Source organism: Epinephelus fuscoguttatus, linkage group LG3 (assembly GCF_011397635.1).
Source record: "Epinephelus fuscoguttatus linkage group LG3, E.fuscoguttatus.final_Chr_v1".
Lineage (NCBI taxonomy): Eukaryota > Metazoa > Chordata > Actinopteri > Perciformes > Serranidae > Epinephelus > Epinephelus fuscoguttatus.
In genome coordinates this window covers 20,614,085-20,635,918 of record NC_064754.1, presented here as the reverse complement: position 1 = coordinate 20,635,918, position 21,834 = coordinate 20,614,085, and the positions used below count along the sequence as shown (strand labels likewise).

Sequence of the window (21,834 nt, the reverse complement as noted above, 5' to 3'; positions counted from 1 at the left end):
GTGTAGAGGAGGATCCTTACCATTTCTGCATAGCTATAAATTTTAATGAGGCCCTCACCTGTCAACACTTGTCCTTCCTCAGTCCCCCAGTTGCTCTTCCTGAGGTTTCTACCGTTTTTTTCTCCCGTTAAAGGTTTTTTTGGAGGGAGTTTTTCCTTATCCGCTGTGAGGGTCCTAAGGACAGAGGGATGTTGTATGCTGTAAAGCCCTGTGAGGCAAATTGTGATTTGTGATATTGGGCTTTATAGATAAAACTGATTGAAATTGAAATCAATTTCCTGTGACGTTCATGAATTCAGTGTAGGTTCTAAGTACTGAGGATTTTTATGTGCATATCTACTCACAGATTTACTAATATTTCATGAATGAGACCCAATGTTTTGAAGGTATTTGGTCAAAAAACAAAGAACTGATTTAATAATGCTGCTGGACGAAAAGTCAGAGGATCCTCAAAGTTATCACAGTTCATCATGTGGTCAGCATCAAAGTCTGAAGTAAATTTACTGGCAATCCAGCAGAAAGTTATCAAGACATTTGCCTCAAAAACACAAATGTTAACCTCATGTTGGCATTGGGAAAAGTTAGGGGATCACCAAAGTCATTAGGATTCATCCTCTCAGGACCATGAGTGTCTGTACAAATTTTAATTCCAATCCAGATTTCATGACAAGGTATCCAGGAGCTGTTGAAATACTTCAGAGTAGACCAACATGGTGGACAGACTGAAGAACAGATTGATAAGGCTCTTGCAATGGAGCCACACCACTAGCGTGGCTAAAGCTTGCAACTTTGCACTGAAGTACATTTGAACAATAATTGTATCACCATGATAACAGTGCTATGCTGTGAGTGAGTCTTAATCAGTTATCTGCCAATCACTCATTCATTCATCCACTGCAGTATGACTATGGAGGCTGGACGCCCAACTTTCCCACCAGCCTGCAGCTTCTTCCACCAACCAAAAAGGGGACGACAAGCGAGGCCACGATGCTGCAGATATTACCTGACATGGGCACGACAACCAATGGAATGGCTGCCTTGTGGTTACTCAGCAAACCATCCTCTGACTTTGTAAGTGAACAAAACCTCATGAAATTTAAATGATATAATAATATTTATGTTCAAGTTTTGTATCATAGGTGAATATGTCTCTCATTTAATCTTTCGTTTATTTCATCAGGTCGGTCTTGGCGAGCCCCTGGAGGACCATCACAGTCATGAGATTCCCTCCAGCCATGTAACAGCTTTTCAAGGAGAGCTTCAAGTGTTAAGCGCACGCATCAAAATCAGAAACATGAGTCTGGAGGTGCCATACATATACATGGATCCAGCTGTGATAGAAAACAGTGTGGCCATTTGAATGTCAGATGGTGTGACCTCTCAGCTGTTTCAGCCAAATTCAGCTTCATATTAACAAAAATGAGAGAGGGAAAATCTGCATGCTCTGTTTTTAACTGAGACTATGGTGGAAAGAAGCTACTGCATGTGATCATTTTATATTGATCTGTGATTTATATAACCTAATTGATTTAACTGTGGGGAAAATATGGTTTAAATAATAATCCACATCTTAAAGGAGCTATATGTAAGAAATCTAAAGCAAATAGTCGTAAAATCATCCTAATATGTCACAGAGACTAAGGAATAATGTTCATATAACATACTGATCTCACTGACAACAATAGTACAGCCAGAATATTCGCATTTAAAAAACATTTTTACAGTCCGCAAATCATGTTTATGTTTTGAATTTGTGTTTTGGCCTGTTTGGCACCGCCGTCTACCAGTCACGAAGTCAGTAGAGTCTCAGCATCAGTTACAGTTACGACTGAGCTACAGCAGCACGGCAAGAAGCATTAGCAGTGTCCCGGTACATAGCATTAGCAGCCGGCTCCTCCTCAGCTGTATCCCGGCAGCAGCGTAAGCAGCAGAGAACTGGATTTGCTCGAATGGTCCGCGGGCAAACAAATCAGTCTCCAGCGTGCTGCTGTCCAGCAACCTCAAATCTGTAGGGGAGGGGGGGCGGACACGACTCGTGGCAGTATTTTGAATTTGAGTGCAGTAACCATTTTGGCCACATTCTTACATACAGCGCCTTTAAATCTTCTTAGTATGTTGGTGAATATACAGGGTCTCTTATCAAAATCAGTTACTGTGGGGAAAATTTTTATTTTGCATTAAGATTGTAACACTTCAGAAGTAAACTGTGCCTCATGACTCACTGTCATAATGAAGTTTAAATCAATCAATCAATTTTATTTATAAAGCCCAATATCACAAATCACAATTTGCCTCACAGAGCTTTACAGCATACGACATCCCTCTGTCCTTAGGACCCTCACAGCGGATAAGGAGAAACTCCCAAAAAAAAACCTTTAACGGGAGAAAAAAACGGTAGAAACCTCAGGAAGAGCAACTGAGGAGAGAGAGAGAGAGAGAGAGACAGAGAGAGAGAGATGCAGGACAGACGGTAATGACGGTAGCTTATAACAACATTAATGAAAGTAATAATATTATAATATTATAGTTCTGGGTATTGTGGTACAATATGTTGAAAGTATATATTAATATCTGATAGTATATGTATGTGACAATAATCATATGTGTAATAATAACAGTAGAAGTATGACTAATGATAACAGCAGCAGCAGGAGGCATCTGGCAGGACCACGGCAGCAGCACAACCACACACGTCACACTATCCAGGCACCGCTGCGATATAAGTTAACCTGCGAGACAGTGGAGGCCACAAAGGCTCCGGAGAAGAAGCCGAGTTAGTGACACGCAGTACGGCCGAGTTAGCAAGATGTAGTAACAGAGAAAGAGAGAGAGAGAGAAGGTGCCCGGTGTATTATAGTAGGTCCCCCGGCAGACAGCCTAACTAGGGGCTGGTACACGGCAAACCTGAGCCAGCCCTAACTATAAGCTTTATCAAAGAGGAAAGTCTTAAGTCTAGTCTTAAATGTGGAGACGGTGTCTGCCTCCCGGACCGCAACAGGAAGATGATTCCACAGGAGAGGAGCCTGATAGCTGAAGGCTCTGGCTCCTGATCTACTTTTGGAGACTTTAGGGACCACGAGTAACCCTGCATTCTCAGAGCGCAGTGTTCTGGTGGGATAATATGGCACTATGAGCTCTCTAAAATATGACAGAGCCTGACCATTTAGAGCTTTATAAGTTAACAGTAGGATTTTAAATTCAATTCTGGATTTTACAGGGAGCCAGTGCAGCGAAGCTAAAACAGGAGAAATATGATCTCGTTTATTAGTTCCTGTTAGTACACGTGCTGCTGCATTCTGAATTAGCTGGAGAGTTTTTAAGGACTTACTAGAGCTACCTGAAAAAAGGGAGTTACATTAATCCAGCCTAGAGGTAACAAAAGCGTGGACCAATTTTTCTGCATCTTTTCGGGTCAGGATGGGCCTAATTTTCGCAATATTACGCAGATAAAAAAATGTAGTCTGTGAGGTTTGTTTTAGCTGTCACTCTGTGGGCCCACCAGCCGTAGGGGCAGGATTCAGGGTTACGTACATTGTGCACTGGGTGGCAGGCAGGGGCAGGGCACTGGGTGTGATGATCCCTGGTGTTGTAGACCTGAACAATAATAATAATATTAATAATAATAATTATGAGAAGAAGAAGAAGAAGAAGAAGAAGGAGAAGAATAAACAGCTTTATTTATATAGCACCTCAAACACACAGTTACAAAGTGTTGTACAATAAAACTAAACACATCATAACACAAGGAGAATGAAACTAACCAAAATGTCACCAGAGAAAATCAAGATAATAAATGGGAGTTAAAATCAATAAGATCGCAAAAAAAAAAAAAATGCATTGTGCTCCGAAACTCCCAAACACTGTCTGCATCTGTCTGCTGTGTGTCCACATGATTGCTAAAACCTTTCTTATTCAGCTGAAGCCGAATGAAAAATGTGTGGATGAGACATTCATCCATGGCTGTATCTATCTAGGCTACGTAAACTAAGCTCTGCTTGTGCTCTCTCATTTTGCTTAATTTAGTTTAGGACTAGATGTTACAATCCCTTGATGCATGTACTTGAGACTATGAGTGGGAGTGATAGTGCCGTCTGGGGGTTTCTGAGTAGGAGCTAGATGGATAGAAAAGTAGGAAGGAGCATAGGGAAGGCATAGTCAAGGAGAGACGTCTGTGCCGACTGGACTCTCCCCTGGGCCATACACTCTACCTCCCTCTACTCCCTTAATTTTGATGAGGTGAGAAAAGAGAAGAAACAAACAGGAGCAAAACATACCTAACTTTAATCCAGGTGGAGTTTAACTGGTCAATTCCTTTGCTGTTGCACATACTTATGATTATGAGCCTTGGATTGCTTCACACCATCGTGGACAAACTCATGCAATTGCAGGACTGAATGATGGGGGAGGTAAGGATAGCTATGAGCTCTCTGCTGATAACTCAAGAGAGCAGAGCCAAGGTATTTGTTGAAAGCAATGTGCCACTCCTCAAACCTCTTCCCTCTTCCTGTTCTGTCACTGTGTAGATGCAGCAGAGTGACACTTGGCCCTTTAGACATATCCACACAAATGATCACTTTACAGAACTGAGACAAATTTTACTACAATCACAGCTGAAATCAGATAATTATTGAAATAATCCGGCTATGAAGCAGAAACAAACAGCCAATTGTTTGAGGAAAGTATTTCCTTTGAAAGAGGAAATGTAACAGCTTTACATGATTCCAGTCAAACTTTACAAGGAAATAATACTCAGAATGAGGCCTCAGTAAAAGCCTGCAGTCAGAGTATGTAAGACTGACTGTACAAATCAACTTGCCACCAGTATATGATTTTACTCATTTTATGCTTTTAATATTTTTAGGCCATCTGGGATCATAGAGGTATTACAGTTGTTCCCCACTGCAGAGACAAGGGTCCAGTCCCCTGCATATGTATCTCTAACTCAATGCTTCAATAAACCCATTTGACGGTGCACGTGGAAACTGGCAACGGACCATGCTCTGGTTACTGCTGCTGGTCATCTGTGGTTATCTAATGAGGGTGAAAGATTGTTTGGTTTTTGAATCACTTGCATTGACTGATTGTTTAATTGATTGAGTGCGGGTCAGAGGAGGGACTATCTATTGCAAAAGACCTGACCTGATCTCAACCAAATCTGTGCACGTGTGAAGAGAAGAGAAGGGAATGTTCCCAGGTTACAAAAAGCTCATCTATTATCTAATATCAACAGCGTGTTTTGGTTCGTGCAACTGACAGTTGAGTGTCTGAGTCAAGATGACTTAAGCTGAATAACAGGAAGTAGCGGCTTGTGTAATGGAAACCCCCTTTAAGGGTGTGTGTCTGGGAAGGCTTGTTGGTGTGTCTCATATTAGTAAATGTTGTTTGTGTCTGTTTGTCAGACACTATAAAGTCAAGATGTCCTATCAGTTTCTGGCTTTCCCACGAGTAAACCCGCAAATGTGCAATGACGTAATCTGAGTCTCACTTATTCTTATTTATTTCACATCTCTCTCTGAGCTGTAATGGTGTTCATATGGTAATACATAGGTCTATTCTTGAGTTAGTGTGACAGACTGTTTAAAAGGACAGTGTCAGTGCTGTAGTGGTTTCTGGTAAGGTGGATTACAGAAGAGGAAGTGGGTATACTGAATGCTCTCCTGTATATTCCAATGGCTTTTTGATCTGATAGGTGGGTATACTGTAAATGACTAGAAAAAGGTGGGTATACTCTGTGTACCTGCGTATACCCTCCACTACACCCCATGGAGGAGATTTACTTAACTTGGAAGGCATTCAAGTATAATCACCAGTTTCTTGGCTTTAAAGAAACAAAAATATCCAACCAGGCACTACTTTGTGTGTGTACAAACATTACTTCCATTATTCAAATTATATCCACAGATTCTCTGAAAGCCCGCACTACAACTTTCTCCCTCTTCATCTTATTTCCTGTGACTTACTTTCTTGTGGTCTCAAGAGCGTTGGGTGCTGTGGGACCTGCAAGCAGAGGTATCTCTGAGGATTCTCAGCTTGACCTGTGTGAGCCGTCATTGGCCAGGCCTGCCAAAAGGACCGTGACCTGCAAGCAACAAATCAATGCTGCTGAGTATCCTTGCCTTTTCTTTGTAGTTAGGGAATTTACCTGACAAGCCCTCACCCTTTTAACAGTTATACCTATTATTTACATGGCTATTTCATAATATTTCTCAGGAACATGGATTGTGTCCAACAAGGAAACAAAAAAGCAATAATGCCCTGTTGATCTTGTGCTCACGCAACTGAGATATGCAGTTAGTTCCCATGGAAGGCAAATAGGCTTAAGGGCAGATTTAAGGTGGATAACCTACTTCAGTTGTGTACCAGGCTGCCCCACCACATCCTGCAGTCTAAGAGATGGGAGTGTAAAGCAGTGGAGGTTAGGCTGAGGTTTTTGTGCATCATCTTATTCACATTTTATGCTTAAAAAGATTTCAGGCCATCTGGAAATCACAGAGCGTCAGTCCCCTGCAGCCTTGCTTCTGGCTCAGTGCTCTAATGGATCCATTTACAGTGTTGGATGAAGTACCTGAAAGTCATACTCAGTAAAAGTAAAGGTATCTTAAAATACTGTGGTAGAAGTTAAAGTCACCTATTATATTACTATAGTTATATAATAGGTGACATTACTATACACACGATCAGCCAAAACATTAAATGATGATGTAAATGATTATTGCTCAGTGTTTCTCAGGAACTCTAGAACTTGTTTTTACATAACTTGAGATTTGCCAATTGCAGTTGGTTATTAAATCAAATTGAACAACTGGCACAAAGTGTAAAACAACTTTTCCATGGAAGGCAAGGGGAAACACATTCAGGGTGAGTCATCTACTGCAAGTATGTGCCGCCTGATTCTGCAACATTCAGATAGGCATTTCATATCCACTGAGGCTGTCCCACCACATCCTGCAGTCTGACTGATGGGGACATAAGATGTTGAAGAAATGCATTCTTCTGGCCTCTTGGCTACACCACTGCTTCCTCTTTTACACTGTATTTGATATCTTACTTTTCAGAATTGAACACAATAAAAGAATGTCGATGTTATTATTTGTAGGCTGCAAAGGAAACTCTTTTGTTAAACTAAACAATACGATACCTGAGAATATCAAGAGAAGAGTTTCTTTGCAACAGCTGAATTCAAGGATTTACTATGTAAGTAAGATTGAGAGTTCTTTTACTTGAGAGATTTCTCCTGCTGGGTTGTTACACACACATCAGTGTAGGGTTTCCACACAGTTTCTACTGCTTGCCACATTTAGTTGCACTATTGTGTAGCGCTGCACAAAATAACAGTACATAAAGAAATCCATTTTGCTTTTCCAGATGGGAAGTTTTTATTTGTTACTAGGAGTATAGTGGCCTTTTTGCTTTTCATTTCTTTCCTCCTGTTGACTCTTTTATTAAATGGTAAATGGACTGCACTTGTAAAGTACCTTTCCTAGTCTGTCGAGCACTCAGAGCACTTTTTACACTGCGAGTCACACTCATACACACATTTGCACACTAGTGGCCTGCTCATCAGTTTTGACACTCACGCGCCCTCACAATTTGAGGTTCACTATCTTGCCGAGGACACTTTGACATGCAGACTGGGGGAGCTGGGGATTGAACTGCTGATCTTACAATGAGTGGATGACCTGCTCTACCTTCTGAGCCACAGCTGCATCTCCTATATCTGTTATTCTTCCCTTTCTTCACTCTTTTCAGTTGAGAAGGCAACTTTATTCCTAACAGCTATCTTGAAGCTTGTCTTACATCTCTTGTGGTGTGTGACTGTTTCAGTCGTCTGCTTGTGCTCATTGATGTAACAATGTTTGTGCTGCCCTTTCGGCCACATCACTCTTGAAAAAGAGATTTTAAGTCTCAAAGACACTTTTATATCAGATGCACTGATTTTGGCAGATACTGATACCACTGTTTGAAATAACAATTTCAGGCAACCTGTCATGGACACAGTGGACCCCTCTGGACTGGTCTTGGTTACACTGACCACACTGAACTGACTATAGCATTATATGTAGCACAGCCTCGTAATATGAATGTAAATGTTTTGGCTTCTGGTGATGTGTGTATCACTTTTTAATTTATTTTCCCTTGTTTATTTGTCTTTTTCTGTTTTCTTTTATTGAACCTAATAGAAATAATTATATATAATAAGATATATATTTATATATATACATATATATCCCCAATAGTCGATACCAATGATTTTATATCTGTGTTGTTGGTTTTTTTTTGCTTTTTTTAATCATTTATTCTTCTTTTGTGCCTGGGAAAGACAGAAATCTACACTATAAAATAATAAATAAATTAATAAACAAACGGTTTTAAAGTAATTCAGTCCTTCATTACACTACCTTTGAACGAGTACAGATTCAATAATACACATTTATAAAGCAACCTTTAACATAAACTTCTCTCACATGAAAAACATTTCATTAATATAAGTAAAAAGCCTTTTATTATATATGATAGGCTATGTCATAATTCCCTCCATAAAATCTATTTCATAGTGCTGTGAAAACCAACAAATTTCTCCCTCAAACGGCTGTATTTATTCAAGTTTCTCCCTACATTTTACAAAATGACATTGAACACATCATAAGAACGTTAAAATTCATCTTCATCCAATACTTTTTTTTTTTTTTTTTTAAATTTGAAAAATCATTGTTCAAAACATCAATGTTAAGGACAAGTATAGCACGTACAAGAACAAAGTACAAAATCATTTACCTTCGTCCAATACCGATTTTTACTGACTAGGACATGAACGCGTCACAATGTAAATTCAGTGCAACCTCTGTGGACTGCTCATTGCAGGCACTGGCTGCTCAGAGGTAACGATAAATAGTTCTCCTCCTCCTGATTTCAACACGGATATGTTTTATCTGTTTTCTTTCTCCCCACATACACTCCTCTCAGTAGTGTAGAGGTAGTTCAGTGACGTCGGATAACTCGACCATCTCCCCCAGAGAGCAGATAGTGTACGCAGCTGTGGAGGGGGGCGGCAGGAACCCAGATTAAAACAAACAAACAAAACTCTCTTATTTAGGACTCTTTGCTCGTGTTTATGTTATTGTGTCCTGTAATATTTCAAAAATAATAATAGTATTAGTAAAAAAAAATTTTTTTTTCAAAATATTATTTACGAATCATCCAAAAAGCATGATAAATTCACCCAAATTGCATAGATCAAAAAACAAACAAGATGCATAAAGATCACAAGAGTTACAAGAATCTTCCTTTACTATATAATGACAAAAACTCTGTCTGTGTGTGTGTCTGTGTGTCTGTTCCACGTGTTTCTCCTCACTGACTTGGTCAATCCATGTGAAATTTGGCACAGTGGTAGAGGGTCATGGAGGATGTGAATGAAGCAATATTGCATCAATTGGCTAAAGAGGGGCGCTATAGCAACCGATTGAAATTGCAAACTTTGAATGGGCATATCTCATGCCCTGTATGTCGTAGAGACATGAAACTTTGCACAGAGATGCCTCTCCTCATGAGGAACATGAGTTATATACATTTTCCGCCATTTTGAATCTTTTGATAAACACTTAAAATCGATCTCTTCCTAGGAAGTTTGACTGATCTGCATGAAACTCAGTGATCATAATCTAGGGACCAATATCTAAAGTTCGCTCTTGGCAAAAGTTGGAAAACTTACTAAAACTGAGCTTCTATAAGGCAATGAATATTGCGGAGGGCGTGGCTCATCACATAAAGGTGTATAACATCTCAAGGGTTTCACCAATCACCACGCAACTTTGTAGGCATATGACCACACATAATCTGAGGGGACCCCTCCATTATTGACCCCATCAAACAAAATGGGGGCGCTAGAGAGCTAGTTTCTCTCCAGGTGACTGGAGAAATTTAACTCTAATTGGCAACTGGGTGGCGCTATAACAACAGAAAATTGCTTAAAAATGGCTAAAATGAGACCAATCGCTATGGCCCCCCCTGTGGCCGAATGTTTTGGGTTTTTTTTTTTTTAATTTTTGGCACTGCTAGATGGAAAGGGGGAGTAACAGGAAAGTGACCAGGGACCTAGTGGCTCATCTCTCCCTATGGATCCAAATTACCTGTGGAGGGAGATATATGTAAATATTTATATCACAGAAAATGACTCAGTCCAGTGTTTCATTAAGTCCATGTGGCTCAGGTGCATTCAGTATCTGGATCCAAAGTGTATTCTTCCAATGCCTGCAAATTTAAGGGAAGTGACTGAGCCATGTTTTTTCTCCGTGTAGTGTCTAGCAATGGCATAATCCATGATCCCATTTCTAATGGCAGCCTTATGCTCAGCAATTCTCAGTTTGAGATGGACTTTTGGTCCACTTACATTAAACCACAAGGACATTTCAAAATGTAAATTATGGATGACGGCGCTCTCAGTATTCACCTGCCTATACCACAGGCCACCACTGCATCATGGTCATTAGGCACAGTATGAAAAATGACAGTATTGATAAATTCACAACTTCCGGTCTGAAATATCTCAACAACTATAAGATGGGATGTCATGAATTTCTGACACAGTCATTCATGTCACCAAGATGAATTTTACATTTCTGATCTTTTTTTTTATTAACAAATAAACTTTTAAATATTATTTTCTGTTTCAAAGCAAACATTATTAAATCAACTGTTCTTGCACAGTTGCTCTGTGCTGTAGAAGCTCTGCACTGACAAAACTGAGCTGTCTGTGACCAATATAAATATCTTAATGTACGTCAGCTACTCTGTTTGAGCCAGCTGATACTCTCAGTGGCCACTTTTTTAGGTACACCTGCAATCCAATATAACTGTACTGCCATTAAGTCTAATTTTATAATGTCTATAATCTGTTTTTTGACACTATGAGATGATACCATGTGTTTTAGCAGTTACGAGGCCATAGTTTGTGGTGTTCTACCCAACTACATTATATCCAGAGTTGTTTCTCCCCTTCATGTATTTGAATAAGGATGACCAAAAAAAGAAAAAAGAAAGAAAAACCTCTTACCACAGTCCAGGGACCTTATTCACAACATTCTGAGAGTACTCTCAGAAAGCTCCTAACTTAGCCTAAGAGCTTTTAATAAGTAGTCCTAGCTCTGAATGTTTTCAGAGCGACTGTGAGCAAGGAAAGGACAGCAATTTTTACCTGACCTGGCGTCAGGTGGGAAATGTGTGTGTATCCCAAATGAGATCGACCACAGATATTATCCCTGCATGACCTCATCTGTAGCATTTCATTAACTCACTGTCATCCAGGCGTTTGGAGAATAATTCTCCGACCTCTTTGTGTTTCCACTGTTTTCTCCTCTGATTAAGAAACTCCTAAGCCTCTTAAAAGTCCTCCTCACTGCTCTTTTCAGATCTGAGGACCTAGTCTTAACTTTAAGGGGAAATTCTAAGAAAATGTCACGAGAATTAGAATTTTGTCATTAGGAGCAACTCTTTGTGCTAGGAAGCGTTGTGAATACGGCCCCAGAACTAGTTCAGTAAAATACTGTAGTACTCCTCCAGCCTCTGAGCACCCACAGACCACCTGCTGGTTCCAGGCTACATTTCTGGGGAAGTTTGATGATGATGCACATGAGGAGTATTTGCTTTCAATATTTGATTCTGATGCTGTGATTCTAATCCTCAATATTTTACTCAGTGTTGACATCTTATATCTAAACTTAAATGGAGAGCTCAAGCAAGTTGATACATAATATAGATGAGACACTGTCTGTCAAAGATACTGGCAAAGTCACTATGGTGAAATGTGGGGTACAATCAGTGTTTATGCTGTTGAAAATATGTGAATGGTTCTTGATACTTCCCAATGTGCGGGAGGAGAGGGTTTGGAGTACATCCATGAATGTTCCATTAACGCCCGACACTGCTTAATACAATTTAAAATCCTGCACAGACTATATTATTCCAAGACAAAGTTGCATAAAATATTTCCTGAAGTCTCACCTTTGTGTGAGAAATGTGAGTCTATGGAGGCTACCTTATCACATAGTTGTACTCTTTGCCCCAAACTTCAAAACTATTGGTATGAAATATTTCAATTGTTTTCTGTGATTTTGGGGGTCCAATTAGAACTAGATCCTATCTTAATAATTCTGGGAACATCTGATGAGCTACGGAGACTAATTGTTGCACAGCAACGTCTTCTGGCATATGGTTTTATAACAGCAAAAAACCTGATCTTACTTAACTGGAAAAAGAAAGAGGTGCCCTCCTTCAAGCACTGGTTGACTGATTTGACAGACACCTTACATTTGGAGAGAATTAGATTTATTCTGAAAGATAAACTGAAGGACTTTCATAAAATTTGACGGCCTTTGGTCTCTCATCTCGAAAGAGAATCTGACTGAGACTCTAGTTTAAATGCACTCCTAGGGAGGGAGGGGTGGATGGGGGGTTGGGGGGGTATGCTCTATTGTTGTTTTGTTTTGTTGTTGTTGGTTTTTGTTTTGATTTTGGTTTTGTTTGCTTATAATTTGCTATTTGTCTCACTTGTCATTTCTGTCAGGGATTGTGTTTGTGGAATTATTATTTTTTATTTTCTGTATTAAAAAAAGGAAATGTAACTGTCGACTGTCAATTTCACTGTTAACTGACTGGTTTCCCAATAAACATATTTGGAAACGAAAATATGTCAATGAAATATGGCTGAAAACTGGATGCCACTTGGTTGGCCAACAACGAGCCTCTGGCTGGAAGCAACAACTTTAGATGGCTGTAACTGTGTATTCTACTGTATGTATTTTCCACATTATAGAAAAAGTTTACTTTCATGTTACAATTACGAACAATCAGATAAATTTGGGTTAATTGTATGAGTGAACATGTTTTCTGCTGTTGTTTGAACATTTACCTGGAACTAATATTTTTAGTGACTGCGATGTTCTCATATGTAACAGTGGGAGAACTGGTTTGTCATTGCTCTGTGGTTTGTGTTCAAACATGTCCACAGTTCATCAGAAGAGCTAATTGTTAACTTTTATTGATCAGACACTCCCACAAAACTGTGTAGATAAAAAGAGGAATCAGTGAGGATTATTTTATCAAATGAGCAGTTCATCAAAGGAACTTCTTCATTCAACAGGTGAGTGATGCATTATCAGTGGGAAAAGACAAATACGACATTAGGTGTTATAATACCTTTTTGCTGATGCTTTTTTCATTGTGATACCAGTATTTTAATTTTTTTTCACTTCGTCTAGTGACAGTTAACACAATCAGTGCTGAGATTGGTTATCTTTATTCTCGCCCCACCAGGGTTCTTCCAGGATAGTGAAAATGGCTGATTATCAAGTGACCGTGTCCACTTCCTATCTGGATGATGCTGGCACTTGTGACCATGTCTTCATTAAGCTGGTGGGAAAGGATGGTGAGAGCGAACGCACGAGGCTCATGGACTCCAAGGGAGAGTCATCCTTCACCAGAGGAGCAGTAAGTCTGACATATCCCTCTCTGTGTTTAAATGTATAACCCACATCCTCAACTTTACCTATTCGAGACTGTAGGCTCACAAAGCAGAAAAGGTTATGTAAACTCTTGCCAAATCAGATTCCTATGGGCCATGACAGCATATGTGCTGCTGTGCAACTCTTCATTCTATAGCCACCAAGATGAGCTACAAAAAAAAATCCCCAAAAAAGTGTAATTTATGCAGTGTACATACTGTGCATACTGCACAAGTTGTACTTTGTCCACCCTTCTACATTCAGTAATTGTATGATAAGCATTGGGTTACTGCTCAGTTCTTGGTTACCAGATACACTTTATCTCTCATATAAATGTTTTCAAACCATTTCTGTCTTTACTCCAGGTGTCTACTTTTACCGTGTCCTGCCCTGTCTCCATTGGAAAGCTGGTCCGGATAGAGCTTGAAAAACAGCCTTCCCAAAATCCGGACAAGTGGTTTCCAACCAAGGTGGAAGTGAAATCCCCCGAGGGAGACACCTTCAAGTTGGTCATCTGCCAATGGATCACTGACAGTGAGGTGCACCGCTTTGGAGAGGGAGAAGGTTTGTGGAAATGTGTTTGTCTGACATCCTGTATGTTGTTCACTGACCACAGAAGAGATAAAAGAAAGACAAGTCCTGCAAGCTGCACTATAAGGAGGCTGGAGTACATTAATTCCAACATACTGTAAACAATTTTAAACCATGTTGTAGCTCTTCCTTCACACTCTGGGAGTCTTTCAAACACAGTATTGTCCTTTTCAGCAGGAGTAGTACTTTATTTTGTTCCATTTTGGCAATTTCCCAAAAATAATGCACACAAAAAAGAATAGATAACAACAAGGCATTAAAATGAAAATGAAAACAAAAATTACTACAGGCCTTGCCATATTGATTGCATGAGTAAGCTCCCTTGATGGACAGAGCTGTGATGGCCGAGTGGTTAAGGTGTTGGACTCGAAATCCAATGGGGTTTCCCTGTGTAGGTTCAAATCCTACTCACAGCGGTTATTACTGTGTTTAATGATTAAATGTTGCAGGTGCAATATTACAATTCCTAAATGAGCCAACCGCCGTATCTGGGCTGCATATCCATCAATACAAAGCTGAGACTAGCCAAACGCACAGGTTAAATAAAAAAAGATCAAAGCTTTTGGGCGGCTCTGGCTCAGGAGGTAGAGCAGGTTGTCTAACAATTGGAAGATCAGAGGTTCAATCCCCGGCTCCTCCAGTCTGCATGCCAAAGTTGAGCAAGTCAGTGAATCCCAAATTGCTCCAATGGCTGTTCCATCAATGTCTGAGTGCATTAAAATCTGAGTAGCAGGCAGCACCCTGCATGGTAGCTTCGGCCACCAGTGAGTGAATGTGACATGTAATGTAAAAAGTGCTTTGAGTGGTCAGAAGACTAGAAAGGTGGTATACAAGTGCCATCCATTTACGAATATACATCTTACACTTGTTTGTAATTTCAAACCATCACTGAAAACGCTTTGTTTTTAACATTATTTGGTGGTTTCCAACATAATTTCTGAACAGTTATTACACCATAAAGTCTTCCTTATGTGAACATTATTCATTTTTACATTTTTGGACAGGCTGTGTCAATGGTTTCACTTTACATTCTATATATTCTACATATCAGTTTCAGTCCAATCACTGGAGTTTCATTGTTAATTTTTGTAACAGTGTCATGTTTGTCCATATTCGTCAACACCCCTAATGAAGATATAATAGGAGTCTTTATAAACGATAAACAATGTCTTCAGCTACACATCCTTATTTCTCAGCTACACAATCTCATTTGCTTAAATTGTTTTCAACATGTAGAAAGTAATTATTACATTTATTAGCAATGTCTTTGATTTCTTTATTTTTATCGTTACAAAGAAATTTGAATTGTCTGCTTTTCCAGTACCTTTTTTAATTATGCTGTTGAGTACTGTCAGTGTTCTTGTGTGCTCCTCCCACACTGCTCCAATAGTTTGTGATAATGCTCATTCTTACCAGATCTCATAATACTTTAATTTTAATTTTAATTTATTTTCATATATCTTATATTTGTTTTCTGTCTCTGTTGTTCTTTCTTTTAACAATTGTCCCTGAAAGAGCCAGGCAAGCAGCCCTTCCAAAAACTGGACACGGGGATCCCTCCCCCTGAGGAAGGTACCTCCAACTTTCCCAGTGATCGCCTGAAAACTGACAGCAAAGTGCCTCGCTTTATTGAGGGAACAGGTTTGTGCAAATTTGCTTGTCTGACATCCTGTACGCTGTTCACTGACCACAGAAGACATAAAAGAAAGACGAGTTCTGCAAGCTGCACTACCAGCCAGCTGGAGTAAAATAGTGCCAACATGTTTTCTTTAAGGTCTGGGAGTCGTTCAAACACAGCATTGTCTCTTTAGTAGTGGTAGTAATATATTTCAAACTCTGTAATAACAATTTCCAAAAAGAGTCCACATAATTTTTTTTTTAAAAAAAACCCAAGGCATTTAATTAAAAAGAAAAAATAACATACTAACAAAAAAAGGTGTGGGCTGGAAGTAAAGCTTATTCTACTTTATCTTTTAAATACTGTAAAACTTCACTTAAAAAGCTTATTCCCAATTAAATGCCCAGTCCCTTTCTCTAGCACCGTGTGGCTACACATTTTCTTTGGACGTATAAAACCAGGATGTTCACGAACCACTTGAGCTAACATGAGTTAGCTGCTTAGATCGCACGTACAAATACAAATGTTTAAATGTTAGCTTGGTTTAGTTCATTTTACTGAAACCATGAGCACCAGAGAAGTCTGTAAATCATTCAGATTTATCAGCATGACAAAAAACACGAGGTGACTCTCCCCCTCTGTAGCTGTCATAAAGGCAGAATATGTGTCTTTTCCTTGATTATTCGGTAAGTTATTTATATTTCTTTAGTCCATAAGGGTCCACCAATCAAAAGAATCGAAAGTGCTTTTCATAAAAATTAATCCAAGTTGTGAATGTTGTTTTAACAGGATAAAGTGTGTCGTATGCTGTAACCATCAAGTGCCATGAAACAAGTGTCATAACATAACACATAATTGATATGTTATTCGAAGCCTAATTTTGACACGTTATATTCATACTGGTTCAAATAAACAATTTTAATGTATTTTCCATCTTTGATGAGCAACATTTTAGTTTAAAAGGCCTGTCCCATGTAGACGCCTGTCCCAAATACAAACCTGTTAACTTTAGTAATTCAACCAAATAATAGCTACTAATTGAAGTTTTACGGTAGTATTATGCTAATACACAACCTTTTCAGCACTAGGTTTAGACCATACAAAAACAAAACAAAAGCAAAGATCAAGCATTTCATACACAATAATTTTAATAATACCTCAGTTTTATATAAGATAAGATAAGATAAGATAAGCTTTATTGTCCCAAATGGGAAATTTGTTTTGGGCACATAATGCAACATAGCTGTATAACAGATACAACCATCTTACAAACAAGATACACATTAGACAACCCTGTAGTACAGCAAGACACAGATTTGAACAACATAATTGTACAATATCTATGTATATATGTTTACCGCCTTATTTTAAATCTTTTTTCATCTCAAAGTTTGCAAAGTGAAGTGCATATCCTTAATTTCTTGCTGCTTCAATGCCATTCCTACAGACATACATCCATTTGTTCTTTTATTTGTCTTTAATCTTGATTCCGTAAATTCAAACTAGTGAGTCCTGATTCAAGATATCCTTAGTTTTACACAATATTACTTGACATTACAATATTAATAGTTTTAGACTTTTTGCATTATTAACATATGGTTTCCAACATATTTTATGATCAACTGTCTTTTATTTTTAGACATTCTTTCTGTTTTACACAATTGATTGATTTTTAAATTTGTGAAATGTATGTATCAGTGGTCTGACTGTATTATTAGTATTTTTTTACTAACAACATATTAATTTCAGTCCAGTCAGTGAACTTTTTGATGTTAAATTGTTTAATAATTTCATGTATGTCCTTATCAATCAACGCCTCTAATGAAGATATAATAGGAGGCTTTATGGACAATGTCTTCAGCTACACCATCCTTATTTCTCAGCTATATAATCTCATTTGCTAAATTGTTTTCAACATTTAGAAAATAATCATTACATTTATTGGCAATTTCTTTGATTTATTTATTTTTATATTGTTATCTTTACAAAGTAATTTGAATTATCTGCTTTTCCAGTACCTTTCTTAATCATGCTGTAGGTGTTCCTTGAGTGCTCCTCCTACACTGCTCCTATAGTTTGTCATAATGCTCCTTCCACCAGATCTCATAATACTTATTCATTTATTTTCATATATGTTGTTCTTTCTTTTAAAAATTGTCCCTGAAAGAGCCAGGCAAGCGGCCCTTCGAAAAACTGGACACGGGGATCCCTCCCCCTGAGGAAGGCACCTCCAACTTTCCCAGTGATCACCTGAAAACTGACAGCAAAGTGCCTCGCTTCAGAGAGGGAACAGGTTTGTGCAAATTTGCTTGTCTGACATCCTGTACGCTGTTCACTGACCACAGAAGACATAAAAGAAAGACGAGTTCTGCAAGCTGCACTACCAGCCAGCTGGAGTAAATTAGTGCCAACATGTTTTCTTTAAGGTCTGGGAGTCTTTCAAACACGGCATTGTCTCTTTAGTAGTGGTAGTAATATATTTCAAAGTCTATAATAACAATTTCCAAAAAGAGTGCACATAAAAAACAAACAAAAAAAAAACAAGGCATTTAATTAAAAAGAAAAAATACCATATTAACAAAAAAAGGTGTGGGCTGAAGGTAAAGCTTATTGTACTTTATCTTTTAAATACCATAAAACTTCACTTAAAAAGCTTATTCCCAATTAAATGCCCAGTCCCTTTCACTAACACCGTGTATCTACACATTTTGACAAATAACCGCCTGTCTCAATTAGACGCCTGGTCTGGTTCTTTGGACGTATAAAACCAGGATGTTCACTACCCACTTGAGCTAACGTGAGTTAGCTGCTTAGATCGCACGTACAAATACAAATGTTTAAATGTTAGCTTGGTTTAGTTCATTTTACTGAAACCATGAGCACCAGAGAAGTCTGTAAATCATTCAGATTTATCAGCATGACAAAAAACACGAGGTGACTCTCCCCCTCAGAAGCTGTCATAAAGTCAGAATATGTGTCTTTTCCTTGATTACTCAGTAAGTTATTTATATTTCTTTAGTCCATAAGGGTCCACCCATCAAAAGAATCGAAAGTGCTTTTCATAAAAATTAATCCAAGTTGTGAATGTTGTTTTAACAGGATAAAGTGTGTCGTATGCTGTAACCATCAAGTGCCATGAAACAAGTGTCATAACATAACACATAATTGATATGTTATTCGAAGCCTAATTTTTACATACGTTATATTCGTACTGGTTCAAATAAACAATTTTAATGTATTTTCCATCTTTGATGAGCAACATTTTAGTTTAAAAGGCCTGTCCCATGTAGACGCCTGTCCCAAATACAAGCCTGTTGACTTTAGTAATTCAACCAAATAATAGCCCCGGCTACTAATTGAAGTTTTACGGTAGTATTATGCTAATACACAACCTTTTCAGCACTAGGTTTAGACCATACAAAAACAAAACAAAAGCAAAGATCGAAGCATTTCATACACAATAATTTTAATAATACCTCAGTTTTATATAAGATAAGATAAGATAAGATAAGCTTTATTGTCCCAAATGGGAAATTTGTTTTGGGCACATAATGCAACATAGCTGTATAACAGATACAACCATCTTACAAACAAGATACACATTAGACAACCCTGTAGTACAGCAAGACACAGATTTGAACAACATAATTGCACAATATCTATGTATATATGTTTACCGCCTTATTTTAAGTCTTTTTTCATCTCAAAGTTTGCAAAGTGAAGTGCATATCCTTAATTTCTTGCTGCTTCAATGCCATTCCTACAGACATACATCCATTTGTTCTTTTATTTGTCTTTAATCTTGATTCCGTAAATTCATACTAGTGAGTCCTGATTCAAGATATCCTTAGTTTTACACAATATTACAATATATTAACATATGGTTTCCAACATATGTTTTGATCAATTGTCATTTATTTTTAGACATTCTTTCTGTTTTACACAATTGATTGATTTTTAAATTTGTGAAATGTATGTATCAGTGGTCTGACTGTATTATTAGTATTTTTTTTACTAACAACATATTAATTTCAGTCCAGTCAGTGAACTTTTTGATGTTAAATTGTTTAATAATTTCATGTATGTCCTTATCAATCAACGCCTCTAATGAAGATATAATAGGAGGCTTTACGGACAATGTCTTCAGCTACACCATCCTTATTTCTCAGCTATACAATCTCATTTGCTAAATTGTTTTCAACATTTAGAAAATAATCATTACATTTATTGGCAATTTCTTTGATTTATTTATTTTTATATTGTTATCTTTACAAAGTAATTTGAATTATCTGCTTTTCAGTACCCTTCTTAATCATGCTGTAGGTGTTCCTTGAGTGCTCCTCCCACACTGCTCCTATAGTTTGTGATAATGCTCCTTCCACCAGATCTCATAATAATTATAATAATAATTAGTAAAATATAACAACAAATCATAATAATAATAATAATTTATTTATTTTCATATATGTTGTTCTTTCTTTTGAAAATTGTCCTTGAAAGAGCCAGGCAAGCGGCCCTTCGAAAAACTGGACACGGGGATCCCTCCCCCTGAGGGAGGCACCTCCAACTTTCCCAGTGATCGCCGGCAAACTGACAGAAAAGTGCCTCGCTTCGGAGAGGGAACAGGTTTGTGCAAATGCGCTTGTCTGACATCTTGTAGGCTGTTCACTGACCACAGAGGAAAGACACGTTCTGCAAGCTGCACTATCAGCAGGCTGGAGTAAATGAATTCCAATTCCAGTTCTCTAATTTCAAAGCATCTTTGAATACAGTTAGGAAGCAAATGATTTCGTGCTTCCAAGAAAATTTTAAGATAAACCACAATATTTTAAAGCATTAACAACCCCCATTCCAAAGAAGTTGGGACACTGTGTAAGACATAAACGAAAGCAGAATGCAATGATTTGAAAATCTTTTTTGACTATATAGTCATTTGAATACAGTACAAAGACAAGATATTTAACATGTAAACTGATCATTTTTAGTTTTTCGTAAACACACACTCATTCCGAATTTGATGCCTGAAACACGTTACAAAAAAGTTGGGATGAGTTGGAGTGAGAACAGGTTGGTTTTCCTTGAGGAGAACAGGTTGGTGTTCCTTGAGTGTTACTCTTATACTGCTTCAGTAGTTTGTGATGATGCTGCCTCTTATAAGATCTCACAATACTTATTCATTTATTTTTATATCTCATATTTGTTAACTGTCTCTTTGTTCTATGTTGTGAATATCTGTTCCTGATAGATCCAGACAAACAGCCCATCCGAAAGCCAAACATTGGGTTCTCTTCCCCTGCAGGAGACACCTACAACTTTTACATCTATTGCCGCAACACTGACAGTGAGGTGTCCCGTTTCAGAGAGGGAACAGGTTTGTGCAAATTTGCTTGTCTGACATCCTGTATGCTGTTCACTGACCACAGAAGAAAGACAATATCTGCAAGATGGACCATGAGGAGGCTGGAGTAAATTCATTTCAGTGTATTTTAAACTTGTTGGGGTTCGTCAAGCTTCAAAGCATTGTCTTTGTAGTGGCAGTAGGCAGTTATTGATTTCAGTCTTATCAACAATTATTATAAACAATTTAACAAAATAAATGCCCAAGAGAATAAATAACAAAAAGGCATTAAAATTACAAGGGAAATAAAAAGTACTGTCTGAAAAGGTGTAGGCTGAAGCTTATAATACTGAGCCTTTATATACCTCCATGTCAGCAGCAGCCATGGCTGGCGGCCTTATGTTTTTGGGTTGGTCATGTGTCCATCCCCATCTCGTGAACGCAATATCTGAAGAACGCTTTGAAAGAATTTCTTCAAATTTGGCACCAATGTTAACTTGGATTCAGCGATGAAGTGTTCAGATTTTGGTGGTCATAGGTCAAAGGTCAAGGTCACTGTGACTTTGTTATTCTCGTGAACACAATATCTCAAGAACACCTCGAAGGAACTTCTTCAAATTTGGCAAAAACGTCCACTCGGACTCAAAGATGGACTGATTGGAATTTGGTGGTCAAAGGTCAAGGCAACTGTGACTCTCCATCTGTCCCATTCTCGTAAACACAGCGCTATGAGAAGAGTGTTCCGAGGGGCATTGGCTCTCGGGGACTAGTAGTACGGAAATACCTAA

At 38.3% G+C, this 21,834-nt stretch overlaps 1 protein-coding gene and 1 non-coding gene across 3 annotated transcripts in view; both read left to right on the top strand.

Moving 5' to 3' along the window:
• Positions 1–7,074: 7,074 nt before the first annotated feature.
• The window catches only part of LOC125884274 (hydroperoxide isomerase ALOXE3-like), an 89,609-nt gene continuing 74,849 nt past the window's right edge, over positions 7,075–21,834 (top strand). The window contains exons 1-7 of one of the 2 annotated variants that reach the window (XM_049569176.1): positions 7,075–7,194; positions 13,312–13,485; positions 13,865–14,063; positions 15,606–15,731; positions 17,876–18,001; positions 20,209–20,334; positions 20,954–21,079. In XM_049569176.1, the coding sequence (XP_049425133.1) occupies positions 7,075–7,194; positions 13,312–13,485; positions 13,865–14,063; positions 15,606–15,731; positions 17,876–18,001; positions 20,209–20,334; positions 20,954–21,079 (997 nt within the window). Of the gene's footprint in view, positions 7,195–13,117; positions 13,139–13,311; positions 13,486–13,864; positions 14,064–15,605; positions 15,732–17,875; positions 18,002–20,208; positions 20,335–20,953; positions 21,080–21,834 lie in introns of those variants that run through there. The other variant, XM_049569183.1, reaches the window with a different exon arrangement.
• On the top strand, positions 14,425–14,506 carry trnas-cga (transfer RNA serine (anticodon CGA)). Its single transcript has one exon. It is a non-coding gene; the product is annotated as a tRNA-Ser (tRNA).